Below are 18,643 nucleotides of genomic sequence, written 5' to 3'. Positions count from 1 at the left end.
ATGAAATCAAACAGGGTTTTAGTGTCTTTTCGTAATGAGAGATGAAAATAGATTTTTTAGAATTAGGAATTTAGATTATCTATTTGCTAATTAGTGTTCTAATAATGGATAATGGCTATCAATCGAATTGAGTTAATTCAGAACCTACATTTTAGCGGATAGATCAAGTTTAAAACAGAGGTTTTATTCATGCTAGTTTTGAATTCTCAATGATGACCGAATCAAATTATCGCAGCGCTTGCATCTTTGATCTTAATATCTCAAGATATGCAAGCCCCTATGAACGTGTATTATGGACCACACTTTCAGCTACCCCTTTCCGGTCATATCGTCTCGTTATATCGCAAAGAACCGCGAGCGATGAATGTGAGAGCGAGAGAAAAAACGGAAATGGGTAGCTGGAACTATGGCTNTATAGTTCCAAAATACTGGACTGTCCTGTCGATGACATTGACAGTGGGGCGCCACCGTCAATACCGGATCGCTGGTTCAGATTTTTGCCATGTTGGAAACCATATAGTTGAACGATGGTAGCGCCCCCCTGTCATTGAGTTTGGCGGGACAGTTCAGCGTGGGTCATCTATACGACTGTACTCAGTGTTGCACTATCAAATGCAATTGACGCGCCACTATGCCAGGGTTTTTATGTTCCTGGTCAGGCTATACCTACTTATATTGTTGTGGTTTTTTTTATCTAAAACGCCTTCATCTGCTCTTCAGATTAAGCTTATTTCTACTGCAGTAGTTGCAACAACACTTGCAATAATTGAACTCGTACATCTTTAACTAACCTGTCTTGTTGTGGCTCCACCTGCAGCGCCTGCAGCTGCTCTTCAGCCCGGTTGAGCTTCAGCTTGAGCTCGTTCCTTTCCTGCAGTATGGCCAGCAGCTCGTGCTCGCTAAAGGTCCGGTTAGACGCTTGATCTGTCTCATCGCCACCGTCAGGAGTGGGCGCACCGCATGTTTTGCACTTCTGGAAATGGAGGACAGAGATTTTTAATAAACTGTGTGTTTATGGGGGTTTAGCACTTCTGTAATTTGAAGCTAATTCTTTTGAATCAATATTTCTAAGCCTATGTGGTGATAAATTATTGGGAGGGATATGTAGGCTCATCTTTGGACCACGTAACAATAATAAATAAACGCTACCTAGTCTCGTAATCGCTAGAGGGCGGTATATAAGGCTCCTTTTTATTGAAGGGGGACAAAATACCTATCTTAGGATCGTTTTTTATATATAATTTTTTTTTTATTCTTTTAACGCACTGAGAAAGTTTAAGCTGAATGTAAGCCGATTTTTATCATTAAGTAAATATTGTCAAAATTTTCATTTTCTATTGTGGACTACACCGTTTTATGACTACGTATCGACCGTAAGCTCAAATGAGAAAAACGAGGGTAGGTCTGTGGGGACCAAACAGCCGTAAAAGGTTAACGCCGAGTAGGTTTAGGGCGGCCGTTAAGTAGCCCGTTCACACCTTGGGTATAATTCTGTAGCTTCAATGCAAAATATCTTCCAGAGTATCCACGTTAATAACAATCTTGTTTGAGGGATTGATTAGGAAGAAGGAAAAAGTATTTTTTGTTGCAAAAACACATACACAAACAATATAACATAGCAACATTCAATGTAATGAGGGTAAAGCAATGACATTTCACACATTTCACCCCTCAGTCATAAAAACTTTTATAACACCCTTTAAATTTAAACATTGTTGTCGATGTTCATCACAGCAAAATCGACATTTTACAGAAAGTGACACATTTTAGGGCTAAAGTAACCTATTGTATAAGATGCTTATTTTTTATGAATAAGGCAGAACACAAAAGAGAGAGAGAGATCGTACGTCACTAAACTAAGGTAAAGCGCTTAACGGAATCATTGCCTGAGGAATGGAAGCGGCACTGGAGGGGTGACATTGACATAATATTATGACGTGACAGAGCATACAAATCTGAATCTGAGCGCCTAATGTGAGTTTTCATCAAACGCGCTGAGCGCGTCAATAAATGACATTAATTGTATGACGGATAGTACAGCGCCCCTAGCGGGAAAAGTTCAAAAACCAAAATTTTCATATATTTTTTTAATAACTTATGTTAAATGTAAACTCACACTCAGCCCACTGAAGAAGATCCGAGGTCTCGCTGACATTTGTCCATCACAAAAGCACCCTCCCGTGCTGCTCCCATGCCTCAGGCGTTAAGAGCGTTTACGCGAAGCGCGGCGTTAGAAGGGGCATCATTGGAAATGATTCGCGCGCGGCGTTTTTTAATAGTTTTCAAATGTTTATAGCAAAACAATAACAATGAATTATATATCGTTTTAAAGTAAATATTTTAAAGAAGATGTTATTTTATTATATTAAACTATTTTTATGTTGAATTAAAGAATAATGGTGTAAAAATCACTTTGATTTTTGGGTATTTCACGATCTTTGAATTTGTGATTTCTTATTGTAAAATGCTTAAATCTAATAATTTTCTCAACTAACTATTTGCATAAGGACCTATGCTATAGGATATAAATGTTTGTTATATCGTTTTCACAGTATTTTATACAAATTTCAGCTTGTGAACTGACGCTAAAGTGGAAATTTGAAAACCTGTGTAGTCTTATCTTGATAGAATTCTTAAATACTATACTAATCGAAATATTTTCTCAACTAACTATTTAGACGACGAAATTGCCTAATTATTTATGCCTATAACATATTTATAATGTAACTGGTTAATGATTGTAACGGGTTGAAAAAGTACTGTTTTTGCGCCAAACGGTGTAAACGCTCTTAACTCAGTTAGAACTTAGGCGTTAGATCCATAATGATGAATGAAGATGACCTTACCTGGTTCTGTACATTGACCTGCTGTAGTGTGGCGATGTCCCGTTGCTGGGACTGCACTATGGCCGTAAGTTCCGAGCGCTCCTCGCATACTAAGCGCATCTGTATGCAAATGGTTTATGCATTAGCACGTAACTGATGAGGTCTGAAGAGTCTACGTTATTTAGAAAGCATGGTCGTGACAAAATGCACACAGATTTAATGCCCATATTACGTAACGACACTAAGAACCACTGACTAATCAGAATTTGATTCTATTCTGATCTGAATATTGAAATGCATCCAAAAAAACCTTAAGCTAGAATGAAATCAAACAGGGTTTTAGTGTCTTTTCGTAATGAGAGATGAAAATAGATTTTTTAGGATTAGGAATTTAGATTATCTATTTGCTAATTAGTGTTCTAATAATGGATAATGGCTATCAATCGAATTGAGTTAATTCAGAACCTACATTTTAGCGGATAGATCAAGTTTAAAACAGAGGTTTTATTCATGCTAGTTTTGAATTCTCAATGATGACCGAATCGAATTATCGCAGCGCTTGCATCTTTGATCTTAATATCTCAAGATATGCAAGCCCCTATGAACGTGTATTATGGACCACACTTTCAGCTATCCCTTTCCGGTCATATCGTCTCGTTATATCGCAAAGAACCGCGAGCGATGAATGTGAGAGCGAGAGAAAAAACGGAAATGGGTAGCTGGAACTATNCCGAAAGGGCTAAGTTTCCGTACTGCTTTAGCTCATATATCTACTGTGTTATCACTAACTTGATCTACGAGAATGTAAAAAAATAAAAGACTCTTTTTATTTGCCCATTATAATCTCCAGAACACCTAAAAATAAGTTCTATCGGTTGTTATTATTATAATTAAAATCGGGAATCAATCGAAAAGATCTTAGAATCTTTACAATTAATCCAGAAGTATCGATTCAATCTCATTCACAGATTTTGTNGCAGCGCTTGCATCTTTGATCTTAATATCTCAAGATATGCAAGCCCCTATGAACGTGTATTATGGACCACACTTTCAGCTATCCCTTTCCGGTCATATCGTCTCGTTATATCGCAAAGAACCGCGAGCGATGAATGTGAGAGCGAGAGAAAAAACGGAAATGGGTAGCTGGAACTATGGCTCACTCGGAAACTACGGAACCTTCTGCTCCCAAACTAACATCGGTAAGTTTGGGAGCAGAAGGTTCCGTATCAGATCTACCCATTTCTTTCATAGAAGTTGCATGATATTGTTAGCACAAAATTGCACATTTTCATAGTCAATTTATTTCTTTCGTTAAACAAACTTGTTATGAATCAAAAGTAGGTTTTGGGCATTACCTGATTTTGTAGCTGCTTGTGTTTACGTCGGAGGTCTCGGCTGACTTGTGCCAACTTCTCGACTTGACTTGTCAACTGAAAAGTGTCCAAAATTGCCATGTTAATAAATTATAACACAAATATTCCCTAAAATATTTTTTCTCGGAGAAAACTATGCGCAAAGTATAGTTTCTTGAGATTTAACACAAGTTATTCTTAACTATACATCTATGTTGTTAAACACGTGATGCTAGCAAGACAATGCTGTTCACTGATATACAAAAATATAAAAATATCAGAATCGAGTGTATTTCCATGTCGAGTACTCGTAGATTAGATAATATGTCATATACTACATTTTTATAAATATTTATCAGGAACACCCATGTTTCGATATGATTGATTGTTATTATTTTGCGCGAATTAAATTCTCTAATATTGGAACACGGACTAAATTGAGATGTAAAAGAACGCCGAAAGGAAATTTCGAAATGATGGATTGACCTATTGATAAAAAATTGCTGAATCTCAACACAAACGTTTGAGAGTTCTTTATTTTGTGCCGTCATTGGATTGAGATTACTTTCTTTAGCACATCAATCAGTAAACACAGACAGGGGCATTCAACCATGATTGCATTCATTACCATTTCACACATTTGATTTCTAATGCCATCATCACTCAGATAGAGTTCCAAGATGTTACAAGTTTGAATCGCCTCGTTTTTGCCTTTACCGTCGGGTACGGAATTTGAATTGAATTAAATGCCGTGTGAATCTATCTCCATTCACTTTTGATCCTTTAAAACTAATTTAAAACGAAGTGAACCTTTTTATGCACTTTTCTTTTATCTGTCTGTGATTCTTTATTAGAAATCCTCGTAAGAAGTCCCTTTTTTTCTTTATAAAAAGCCCTCGTACAAGACTATGTGAACATGAAAATCGTTCTAAATTTTAGTCGAGCCAAAAAAAGACACAATTAATTAGGTAGTCATCAAGTAAAGAGTTATTATTCGTAGAAAGAGGAAGCGTAAAACTGATTCTTATTACAACGATTAACTTATCGTTAGATAATCATGATTGATTATTTAAAAAAACATGATTATCTAACAATAGTTAATCTTAATCGGTTATTTTAATCTTTCGAGCTCTATGATTATACAAAACATAGTATCACGTGACGTTAAATCGAATAATATTATCTGTTCTATTACACATAGCACTGAAAAAGCGTATTGCACGGTTGAGAAGCCAACAAAAACACTGTAATGTACGATTACCTGGGCCTCATTGTAATCTGCATGTAATTACGAAGCTATGCCTGAGGTTCGGGGAAAAACTACGACAATATACAGGGTGGAAACGATAAATGATCTCACTCCATTATTTCAAAACTGTACAAGATATCGAAAAACTGGTTACTGATCCTGAAAGTGCTTCACGAGCTCTATCAAATAGTATCAATATGTTACAGAATAAAGTGGATCAATCCGAAAATTCAATGTTTCCAGTAACTGTACAACACATTATGTAGTTCCTGTATACTATGTAAAAGGCGTTTTTATTTCTATTTTCTTCTTTCTTTCTACATAACTGTATATCTGATCAAACAATTGGAACGTGTGAACGTATAAATCACAAGATTTGGTTTGGTGTGACGTTTATTGTAAAATCAATATGGAATCGTAATCGGATTCGAATAAAACTTGTTATCAATGGCCTAGATTTACGACCTTGCATTTGAAATACATTTTTGGCTCAGTTAATGGTCATTATCACTAACTTAATCTACGAGAATGTAAAAAAATAAAAGACTCTTCTTGCCCATAATAATCTCCAGCACACCTAAAAATAAGTTCTATCGGTTGTTATTATTATAATTAAAATCGGAAATCAATCGAAAAGATCTTAGAATTTTCACAATTAATCCAGAAGTTAGTATCGATTCAATCTCAGTCACAGATTTTGTCATGTGATAAATTCAACCAATCAAAACTCTAAAATCTTGAAATTGAATCTTGTTTTCAGCTATGTTTTGTACGTGCCTTAATGGCTAACACTGATCAAAACAATTAAACTACCTACTCGTATGCAAAATTGCATAGGACACTTAAGGTCATCACGAGCAAACTTGGACGAGTTCTCAGACAAAATTCAGCGCTTTCGTGCAATAAAGGAGGGTGCCCGTTGGCGCGGAGCAGTCATTTATAGTTCCCTATTCCCACCCCTAGTCTCAGCCGATAAATCAGCCCATTTAAGCTATATACCAAAAGCTAGGGTTGTCAACCGTGTTATTGTAGAGTCGAAGGCAAATCACACTGTACAAATTCCTTGCAACAACAACTTTTTAACTATGAATTTGATTAATAAATAATATTTTTCATTTACAATTTTTCACTAATACCACTTCATAAATGACGCTGAATTTAGCTTGAAGTGCTGTCGTTTGTACATCGTATCTATTGAGTAAGTCACTAAAAGAGACGTGCGATACTTTATGAAACTCGGGCAAAGTTACGCGCAAAACGACGTTTTTAAAGTCAAAATGTATCAGCAATTGGGCCTTATTTAGCAAATTATCTTACAACACGATCATGTTGGTGTTTTCCATATTTTTCAATTAGTAAAATGACACTAATCTTACTCAGCCTTAGGGTCAATTCCGAAACCTGTCGAACCATTTCAATAACAAACGTAATCAAACATTCACCCATCAAAATCACAAGTGTTCTCTACAAGTGATTTATTTCCCTGGACTTTCCCGATTACGTCATCGTCTCCATGGCAACTAAGGAGAAACAGACCTATTCTTGTAGCTTGGGACCAAATTTAATTGCATCTTTACATGGACTTTTCATACGAAGGATTCTGTGTACAATACATCCAGCAATCCATGATTAAAACTTCTGAACCCGAACGTCTTAATGAAAATAAAAATACGTAAAGGTCATGAGATATCAAACAGGGAGAAAATCAATTATGTACAGTCACGGAATGAAAAGGTTCGTCAGTTTTCAAATTGATTCCTTCAACGAATCGCGAGCACATATTACCTTTTGAAACTATGTTACATATGAATAATCTCGAGTTAGAGAAAATAATCTTTAACTGTTCGTCAGTAAAGTTCAAAATTATTCAGATCAAAGCTGTTTGACGGTTTATCTTGTCAAGAAGATTATTATGATTGATAAACTAAAACCTTGTTGGTTCAACCTGCCTTTATTATTTCTTTTAAATAAAAAAAAACTATTGTCAATTGGTCAATGTCATCATTGCATTGCACTGATGGGATAGAAAAATAAACAAGCAAAACCTTATTCGTTAGCAAACGTCATATTTATTTAAATGTTAGCAGCACTGTTTCTTGCACGGTTATGTTGGCAGGTTTGACTCTTACAGTACCTAGTGCAAGCGAAAACCGACACTAAGGTGACGAACCTTTTCATTCCGCGACTGTACAACCCTAGAGAATTGGCAACGAAAATGCCTGGGAAAATCATTTAGACGAAAGTATAGTACTAAACGACATGGTTGGTTGGTGCAAATTTTACAACATATTCTTCTCTGTATTTTCTTCTCCGAGATTTAGATAAGAGAAGAATCTTGGCATAAACTTTGTGCAGCCTGTGAAATCGAGAAGGAAATGGAATACCAACAAATTGAATTCTGTGAAGAGAATCGTTGTTTCATTCTTCGGTGGAACTCGTGTGTTTAATAATATCGAACAAACGTACGTCTTCTTCAGTAAGATGACACTTTATGCAAATGAAATACTTTAATGAAAATGGTATTTAATCAAGTTATACGCTTTTTTAAAAAAAGGCAGGTAAAAATATCTATGTTACATTTTAGGATTCGTGCCTGCCTAAAGGGTGCCAACGTGACCTTATTAAAATGCCTTCGTTGTCTGTCTATCAACGGGATGTATATCGTGAACCGTAATATGTAAAGTAGACAATAATTTTACACAATGTGTCTTTTTATTTGCACTTTAAATTACGAGAGCAAAATTAAATACTAAGGATTAAGGAAAACCCAAAGTGCATGGTGTTTTGATCTTGTACACTTTACGGGTTTCTTAGTTATGACGTCATTGTACAGTCTTGTTGGTTTTGCTGGAAAATGACACCTATAACATCTACATAAGATGCAAATGTTTAGCTTAGTGTTCTGCCATCTTTAGTTTACCTTAGTCATCGGGGCTCCAATTGTTAGACAAAAGAGAACCTCTAAGCATGAAATCATGTTTCTATACCAAAATACAGTCAACAGCTCATCAGGATAAACACGTAGCGTACTTTATGTAATTATAATAAGTGCGATTTTGCTATAAAAATGTATAGTCCGATTTCTGTCTACTACTGTACAGTCAACTGCGCATCAGACTACATTTTTGACGCAAACTCGTTCTTAAGGCAACTACATAAGATGCAACTGTGTTTACGTTGATGTGCTGCCTACTGTACATTTGTGGGATCTGTCGCTTGCAGATTCGATGAATCATGGCACAGAGAACAAATAGGGGGCGAACGGCAGTCTCGTGTTATGATATTGATTTGGTGTATTTGAGCTTAGTATTTGCCAGGTTTTGCGTTATCTACCTCTCCAATTTATCCTGTTTTCTTTATAGCAAAATAAATATATGTATAATTAATATAAGAACCGAATTGTTGAGTGAAAATTGAAAACATTTGGTTCAGATGTCTGTCTGTCAAGGTAAATAGGTAAATACGTATGGATGGGGCAAGTTAGTGTCGAAGGAAGTTCAAGTCAAGAAATAATTGTCAAGAAGTTTCTGAAAAAGATCCTTCTTGACGCTTCCTTTAGAGCTGCTAACCTATTGTGTTTTTTTTAGTATAGGTCGTATATGGTAGAATATCTGAATTTAAAAAACGTTTTGGTAGATTCTCAACTTCCATTTGCTGTCTCTACTGTACTGCCTATTTAAGACTGCCAAAGAATTTCCCTATTTTGCGCACGAACGATGCTTTTGAGTTTTTAAAAGGCTTATTAGAACCGTTCTCACACGTCCCTGCCTTTTTAGGGCTCTAGTGTGTGAACGTGTAATTAAATGTGACATGCCTTTGTATTGCATGCATGAAACTATGCTGCGAAAATTACACAGAAACTATTCTATTTATAAGAGAATGTGTTACTATCATTATACAGTTATGCAATATAATACATGTTGACATTCCGCGCTCCGTTTGCGGCAGTCAATTCAAACTTAAATTGAATGTACTGAGATAATACACAACACAAATATTTGACAGTTAAAGCTGATTAATTAATAAAATGTCAATTATTGCCTGGACAATTATTCAAATACGAGTATTAGCTCTATTATTGTGTTATTGTTAATTATTTTAACACTTATTAATCGTGTCATCTAAACTAATAAATGCGAAAGTAGCTGTCTGTTATGTTTTACGTTTACGCCACTGAACCAATTTCATTACTTAAGTAGTCTAAGTGGAGGAGAAAGACACCTATAGGCCAAGGATGCGCACCGCGATAAGCGGTCATAATTTTATCGATTTTGCCCATACATTTTTTTAACGTCGATAAAGTTATCACGGCGCGCATCCTAGCCCGGCTACATATTGCTATTGCTGCAAAATAGCGAAATGGAGGATATGGAATACTGATTTTGCAAAAAATAAGTGTTTGAAACACAGGACGCGCTGGTAATGGTTTCATATGACAGGCGAAGCCGCGAGGCGAAACTATATCTGGCAAATAATGACATCATGACTTAATTAGTAATTATTTTTTGTAACATAACAAAGAATGGCTAATGCGTAGAAACAAGTGTACAAACATGTATCATTTAATTGGCATTTTTAACTCTAGATTTTACAATGTATTAAGATTCACCATGAAAATTCTTAGTATAATTCGCCGACATATCAGACTAACTTATTTTATTGCAATATCGCAACTATTACAACAAAATAATGTGACATGTGAATCAAATGTTTGACACTTGAAGTGTCATTTGTACAAAGGGCACTTTACCTTTTCAAAATACAGACACAGTTCAATCTTTAATTAATTGTTACAAAAAGAGTAGATACATGAAACAGATAATATCATAGCATTACGACTCTACAATGTAGCAAAACGTAGAGGTTAAGTGGTCCATCAAGTATTTGGGAAATACCAAATTGTTGGTTCTCCAAATTGAGACCATATTACATTCAAGTGACATTGCTACAATGCCCAAAGTATATTGTATTCTTTTGTAGTTGATTTATTTACTTAATCGGAATTTCTGTGTAGACATAGATTATTTTCCAACTTCAACTATTCACATTAATAAAGCGAACTGGAGCTTTAAACACAGAGAAAAGGTTTCAAATTCCTTCAATTTCAGAATCGAATTTCTTTAACCAAGTCTCTAATTAGGGACGTTAATTAACCACCCTTTGTAGACCGGATTAAGTTGCCAGCTCTCCTGTCTGTCTGTAGCGAAATTAACGACTTAAGCAGTTCGTGCTAAGTGCGTTAATAAAAACAGACGCTAATACAACTTCATTACGACCATATTGCTGTATAATGTCTATGTGAATATTCACTGGGTTCTGAGAAAGACCGTCTTAACGATCGTGGTCTTTTTGGTGATATAATTATGCAGCATTGATGTATAATTAATTAGCAATAAGAGATCTCAACACGGTAGACCGACGACCTGATAAAGGACATGAAGCTAGTTAGGTCAATCCAAAAGTACTAAAGGAAGGCATATTTCAAGGCGAGAGTGAATAGGCACTTACAGGGCAGATAATATGTGACATCCTAGACTGCATCCCACTTAACACCAGGTGCGATTGTGGTCTGCCTTGTTATGCATAAAAAAAATTTGCAGTGGACATCCTACGTTAAATTAGGATTTTTTTAAAAATCAAAGACTTACATCAAAATACTCCTCCTAAGATTATACTAACAAAGGATTCTGGGTGAAATTCGCTTCCAGCTTTGGCCTGATCATCACTTTCCATCAGGTGAGATGGAAAGTGATGATCAGGCTAAGAGCGTCCGCGTTGTGGATAAAAAAAAGATATCGCATTGTTTAAATTCTCGTGTTAGGCAACGTTTCAAGGGAAAATAGAAGAGAACAAACCATTTAATTCTCCAGACTAAACCATTACCAAAACATTGTTTTCGAGATCACAAGCCAAGTTTTGACTCAAAGGCCATCCGCAACACAAAATACATAACAACTGAAAATGCAAATTTAAGCAGATGCCTTCGTAAAACGTCGGCTCGCGGTCGAAACAGTGTCGTTTGAAGTTTTGAGCCACGATGTTAATTACGTCAAGCCATAAGCCGTATAATAAGATATTTTGCTCGATGTGGCATTCGCTGTAACGAGATAAGCGCTGGAACACAGCCCAAAGAAATAGTATCATTTGTAGCGATAAAACATCGCGCATTGTTGCAATGCGGTCTAAGAGTTCAGGCATTCAACTGCATTGTCTTGGAATCTAGCATTCCTTTAACACAAGCGGAGATTAAGATAACATTGCATTGTCAAAGATAATGATGATCTACATTTGATAGAGCTACACAAATGCATAAAAAACGAAGCTAAAGTTCGAAGTAGACATATTATTAGCGTTGCAAAACAGCACAAGATTCTATAGTGAAGCCAAACATGCTGGTCAACAATGGATGTTTGTCTCTTGAAAGGGACGTGTATGAGTGCCCTGAAAAGGGTCTGCATACATACTAATGAAGACTTAGGTAGTACCTATATTCAGTTTAGATCCAGAGCCCTAGAATAGAAAATACAAAAGAATAACCTAGCTGTTCTCTACTAGCTATGGCAAGCTGAATCGCCATGGAATTTTAAATATTCCACCCAAAGGCAGAATGTTAAAGGAAATCCATTTCTGTCTCGTAATCGTTTAAATCGCACCGTCGTCAAATTAACATCTCCACTGGCTAATTGAGGTTATGCAATTCATTTTATAATTTATTCTCGTTGTGTTTATAGTCTTGACCACGCGGCATTCGGACGTTGTATTATTTGGAGTTTAAGCTGATAATTATTTGGGTTATTCCGTATTCGACCCATGACAACTCAACCCATTTCTTCACTCATCCCAAATTAGTATTCCTAGCTCAACCCATTACATAATTTCGTTATTCTACCCAAATGCATTCCTTACTCAACCCAAAGTAAATATACCAAAAATAAGTATGGATAGCAAAACAACATTTACTGTTTTTTCAGAAATTTAATAATGATAAATACATACTAGTATGTACATTTATTTATAATTAAATAAAAAACATCACCTACATGAAAAATTTTAGATATGAGTATGTTGATTAACTATTGATTAACTAAATATATCAAAGATTTTATTATATTTTAAGGTAATTACATAAACAAATTAAGAGGCTCAAAACTTATACCGCGGGATTAGCTGTCCACATGAATATTTTTATTATTTTTCTTTTGTCATCTCATACCGATTGAAAAAAAAACATAAAATACATTGTATTATTTGAAATATTTGTACATTCATGAACAAGTGTCTGGGGAAAAAATTATACGCCATAGCTTGGTTATACTGATTTAATAAAAAATCAAAGTCGTTTGATTTATAGTAGATTTATAGTGGATTTATAGTAGACTAATTAGTCATTATTTGATTTGTTTCCTTTTGTGAAAAACGTTTTTCAAATATATTATTGTATCAGAACTCCTGCAGTTTTATTTAATAGAACGATCTTAACACAAAAGTTAACTGAGCTTAAATTTCTAAAAAATAATATATTTTTATTCTGACCGTCCATATAAATCTTATATTTTTAAATGGTTTTAAAATGGGTTGAGCTAGGAATGTTTTTGGGGTGAATAAGGAACATAAAATTAAAAATTTGTTGTGGATAGAGTGAGGAACAAAATTGGGTTGAGTAAGGAAAAAATAATAAGTGGGTTGAGTTGTCGTGGGACGAATACGGAATAACCCAATTATTTCATTTAGATTTGACGCAAAAGACATTTGACGAGACGCAAAAGGCATTATTTAAAGTGTAATCGATTTAGTTATCGGTGTTATTTTTCTAAATTTCTACTGACCAAATGATTATTGTATTTAGATGCAAAGAAACCCCGAGGGTAAAATCAAGCTATTCATAAACCGTGAACTTTATGTGCTGCTAGGAAAACTTTATTAGTGTTTTATTGTCCAAAGAAGTGACAACACCGTTAACATTTACGGCGTTAGACAGCCAGTCTGTCTGCGACCTACGTCACGACCCAAACATGGGAGACATTTACGGCAAATGAGACTTTAACACCTATCGCATTAGGCGGGTAATAGCTTGTACTTAGTAATGTACCGGTTAGTCGTTAAGTTGACCTAGTTAAGTTAAATCCAGACCATTACCTTAATTCACTTGGTCTATGGTCTAATTTAGACTAGCTTGGGATTTAGATTTAGCACTGCCGTGATAGACTTACTAACGATACAGAGACGAAATACAGTGTGAGTCACGATAAAGTACACATATGAAATTAGGTGAAACGATCATTGCAAACGCAATAGGGATTATTAGGGATAGAGACATGCAATTTTTGGTTTTACGAAGGTAATACGATGGAGAATAATACAAAGTAATAAAAACTAACTGTTATAGGGAAATTTATCAAATAACCAAAAAAACATGATTTAAAAGCAGTTTTTTTTTTTTTTTTAATTTTTTTATTGTTTGATGGAAGAAAAAAATTAAAAAAAAAAACAAAATTTTTTTGACCTCTTTTTTGTCAGTAAAAATAGGTCTACTTTTACCTAATTTCATATATACACTTTATTGTGACTCACACTGTATAAAGGTCATCTTCAAAATACCTTATCGATCCAGACAGCTAGATTTAGAGGTTTTAGAAATGGCACGTTCTTTAATAGGTTAATAAGCTTCTGACATTTTAAAAGCTTTTGCATGTTCGGTAAACATTATTAGGTATGCTCTCTGTCTGTATGTGAGAGGTTTTAATAATTCTAATAATTTCAAAGCAAAACAGAAATTTTCATGACTACATAGAGGATTTTCTTTGGCATTTAGTTGAACCAAAAATAATTTATCAGTGGAAAACTAAGTAGTAGGATGATAAAATAGTAAATTTTCTTAGTCTCTTTTTTACACAGAGAAAACTAAAATGGCATTGCAATCATCTACCTAGATTTAGTTTTTGTCGTGCGTGCTTAACGGCTATTGCAGACATGACATCTATTAAATTCTTTGAAGTTGTATTTAAGCAAATGGCGATGCTGACAAAAATAATTACAACTTGTTTAGGATAGGTTTAGTTCTTTTTTTTTTCATTTCGTGTCTTGTAAATAGCAATTGTACTTTTTAGTTTGAGTAGTACACATTACAACACAATTGATACATCTATAGTAATATTATAAAGAGGAAAGATTTGTACCTATTTTTGTATGTTTGTAATGAATAGGCTCAAAAACCACTGAACGGATTTTGATGAAACTTTGATGTTCATAATCCAGTATAACATATAGGCTATAATTTATGACGATCTGTGACAAACGAAGTTTCACGCGTGCGAAGCCGCGGGCGGAAAGCTAGTGTTAAATAAGGTAATATAACTTTCTTCTTCTATCGTGTTATGCTTCAACCACACCAACGCGTGCTCGCGCCGGCGATGGCGATCTGCACGCTTTGGTGTGGTTGAATCTTTAGTTACGACGTCTGAGATGACAACCCGGGCCCTGTGGTGTCCGCTATAGACGGTTGTTACAATTAACTCACACCACTTTGTACCTTAAAACCCATTCTTCCTATACAAAACCAACCAAAATTCCACAGCAACATTCACTCACCCCATCAATAACCTGCTGCTTCTCCTGCAGCTGCGACTCCTGGTGGCGGAGGGTCGCTCGCTGCTTCTCCGCCGTGCTGGAGAGCCTGGACAGGACTTCTTGGTCGTGCTCCCGGGCGGGGGACGGTGGGGCGCTTGTACCTGGATACAGCAAAACAACTACTTAAGATGCTACAAGCTATAAAGCCCGGTTCGTGAGCACGTAGAATTTTGTCCAATGACCTCTAGCTACCCATCCTTATCGCTCGCGCGTAATTATATTGCTGTCGCGACTGTGCGACTTGCACCCGCAGTGAGTGTGCGAGCGCGATAGCAACATAATTACGCGCGAACGATAAGGATGGGTAGCTAGGGGTCATTGGACAAAATTCTACGTGCTCACGGACCAGACTGTAGCTGGAAATTTTGTAACGAAAAAATAACTTAATTAAAAGTGAGAGTGAGTGAGCGAGCAATACAGGCTCTCCAGGTACAGCAGATAAGAATTATCACTTCACGGGATTTATTGCAACAATATCTATTATGATAATTCTATAGTAAAAATGCAACATAATAATAAATACTAAGAAAGACTAGGAATAGCAGTTATTGTAACGACATGACACGATTTTTTTCAAAGAATACTAGCAATTTGTAAATACAAATAAATAACTAATAATCCCGTTAACCCCTCGTGGTAAGCTAAGTATGCTTGTTACGAGTGGGAATCCAATTATTAGGATGCTCCAATCTTTAGTTTAACGAGGCGTCGTCTCTACATGAATATTATACAACTAATCGAAGAGTGAGAGGGTGTGATGTGACTGATGTGAGTGAAGAGATTGAGACGAACATTTGTATCTTACACTATCTTTGGAATTTTAGCAAGTGTGAAAGATACATATCAATGAGGCATTTATAATATGCTTAATCTGATTATCACATTATTATCTTAAAATAACGTCTGCCACAAATAATAGCATTAACATAAACACGTAGGTGTGGTTATAATAAGCTGATAATAATGTAATCCAACAATCTACGAAGCCTAATCCTATCACAACTGAAATGGTACTTTGTGAAAGAAACGAAATGTACAGACGAGGGCACATCAAATTATACATTTTTGTAGCAAATTCACCCTTATTACATCTACATTAAGTCGCCACAGGCTTAGCTTGAAACTCTGTCGTCTGTACCACATGTAGGTCACTGCAGATTACGTTCACTTCTTCGTGTGAATGACCCCATCGCTCGGAATTCAAAATCAGGTGTAATATTATGTCCTTGGGATGTCATAATATCATACTATACAGTCCGCGAAAAAAGAAACTGGCAGTTTTATAAATGTAGTATGATAAACCGACTCAGAGAATGAACAGTGTTTAAAATTACTCGCAATCAAAGATAGGTTTACTCATATCACTTTGAGAAAGACAGTTCGGAGCCAATGTTATTCGGCCTAATTGTAAGAAAAATTGCCTATACGTGACAGGCGACCAGAGAGAAGCATTTCTTTACGGGTCCTTCCCGGGACAAACGTCCCCTTCATTGGTTGGGTTTTTATTAGCGATCAAGCTGTAGATTCTGGCTACAAAGGAGTTGAAGCGATGGAAACGAGATATGGGAATAGTCCAGTTTAGAGAGAAACATCTTCCTAGCAGACGCTCACTTGTTTCTCCACGATTATACAGCTGCAAGACGGCGGCGCATTTGCAAAACAAAATACAAGATCGAACGGACGGATTAGAATATCCCATCATTTCTGTTCCATTCCATTTCATCAGTTAATGACGTCGCTATAAATAAATCAATGGGAAAAGCGCCGTGGGCGACTTACTTATAATCGACTTTAGAATTACCCACGCCAGAAATAACATCGCTTCGGGGAGACTCTTTGAGTGACATTATCAAGAGAATACTCGAAGGAACAAAAGATCTCTGCCGGAAATATAAAGCTATCTTCATATTATGATAACAGACAAAAATAATACACTTGTTTTGTCCACACAATGGACATTATAATGGAGCTTCATGGTATGGCAAGCAAGAGAGAGAACGGATGTCCCAAAGTAACACACATAAGTCAAATATGAATTATCATTTTGTCAAAAATATTTTCTTGATTCTTAATTGAATGTGGATTGTTGTTACCTGTCAAATTATTGTTTCAACTACTGCTGATAACAATTAAACAATGTTAGTTAACACACCGTTTTGCATAAATTGATTCAAAATAATATCAAGGTCATGATCAGCAGCAATATGTAGCATTGTAAACTATAAGACTAAACGACGCAACTGTGCTAATATTTTTAAACCTGCATTTGTACGTAATATCATTAATAAAATTTCTTCGGGTGCCGGCTTTTCTGTATTCATAAAGACAGGATGAAAGAAAACTTCAACTTCCTGAACCAAAGGAAAAAGCAATATCGTTGAAATCCTGTTCCTACTCTTCATTAATATCAATACCAAGCAGTTTATAGTTCAAGCAAAAGCATGCCTTAATATAAAAGTGCAAGTGTTCAATTTACCATCGGCAGGAGCATTGATGGTCCGCCTGAGACGCTTGTTTTCATCTTGAAGACGCCCAACAGCCGTCACCAGCTCCGCAGATTCTGTCCGCCACTGCTCCTCGATGGCCTCTATTTCCTGGACAACAAAACATGAATTTGAATGGCATGGTACCTAATACAGTCCGCGTCAAATAGTTCGTGACATCTAAAGAAATCAAAAAGTTCGCATTACGTCGGAATAAGGTTGTGCTTTGGGTGTCACAAACTATTTGATGCTGACTGTACTAAGAAGCGCATTAGTTATGGTCCACGTAACAATGCCTTAGTGGTTGTTTGCTTCATCAATATGCGTTTTCGTGATAACGAGAAGGTGAATCCTGCATCAATGTGACTTACATATCTGCATAACTTAGATAAATATTTGTGTCAGGGAGATATCATGACAACAAATACAAGTGCTTGTTGTTATATGATGGAAAATAATAAATACAGACCAAATAAATGTAGATTTCCTGCATTTATTTGAAGCGTTATCGGTGTATTAACCTAATATAACAATTTCATATCTGAGCGTCGTAAAAACAGACTAAATGTGAAGAAACAAAACAAAAACGAAATTCACATTTTATTACATTTCACATTATTTATAGTATTTGCTGTGATTACTTAGAATGGTGTGCAATAAAGAACAAATAAAATTACTACAGTTTCACAAAGCATTGCAAGGAATGTACAACATTCCAATGGCTGCCTAACATTTGCAGATATTGTAATATACAAAAAGACTACGAATACGGAAGAACCTAAAACAGTGCGACCTCAATCTTTGTATTACGGAATGATACAGCTAGCTAAAGACAGCTTGTTAGAAAACCCAATCCTAAATAAAGAACAAGTTGTACCACTAGGTTTACTGCGGAATAACTTAAAAAGTACCCAAAACAAGCAGAATATTTAAAACTTGTATGCGAACGGAATTCCAATCGTCAGAGATGGCGAATTCCTCTTCTTCCAAAATTCTCGGAATGCACACACTTTAGGGCTGACAAATGCCACAAACTATGACCCTTGCTGGCACATCGGTCCTATAAGACAAGGGACAACGCTCAATTTGGAAGTCTCCGTGATTCAT

At 35.8% G+C, this 18,643-nt stretch overlaps 1 protein-coding gene across 1 annotated transcript in view; it reads right to left on the bottom strand.

The window, feature by feature from the left end:
- LOC114366021 (RILP-like protein homolog) overlaps nt 1-18,643 on the bottom strand; it is a 32,214-nt gene extending 13,571 nt beyond the window's left edge. The window contains exons 1-6 of the mRNA XM_028322784.1: nt 18,572-18,643; nt 17,530-17,647; nt 15,015-15,154; nt 4,181-4,255; nt 2,847-2,945; nt 779-973 (exon numbers count right to left, since the gene is read on the bottom strand). Of these exons, the coding sequence (XP_028178585.1) occupies nt 779-973; nt 2,847-2,945; nt 4,181-4,255; nt 15,015-15,154; nt 17,530-17,647; nt 18,572-18,643 (699 nt within the window). The remainder of the gene's footprint in view (nt 1-778; nt 974-2,846; nt 2,946-4,180; nt 4,256-15,014; nt 15,155-17,529; nt 17,648-18,571) is intronic.

Source organism: Ostrinia furnacalis, unplaced genomic scaffold (genome assembly GCF_004193835.3).
Source record: "Ostrinia furnacalis isolate ACB-3 unplaced genomic scaffold, ASM419383v2 OfSCF0504, whole genome shotgun sequence".
NCBI lineage: Eukaryota > Metazoa > Arthropoda > Insecta > Lepidoptera > Crambidae > Ostrinia > Ostrinia furnacalis.
This window is presented reverse-complemented; position numbering and strand designations above follow the sequence as displayed.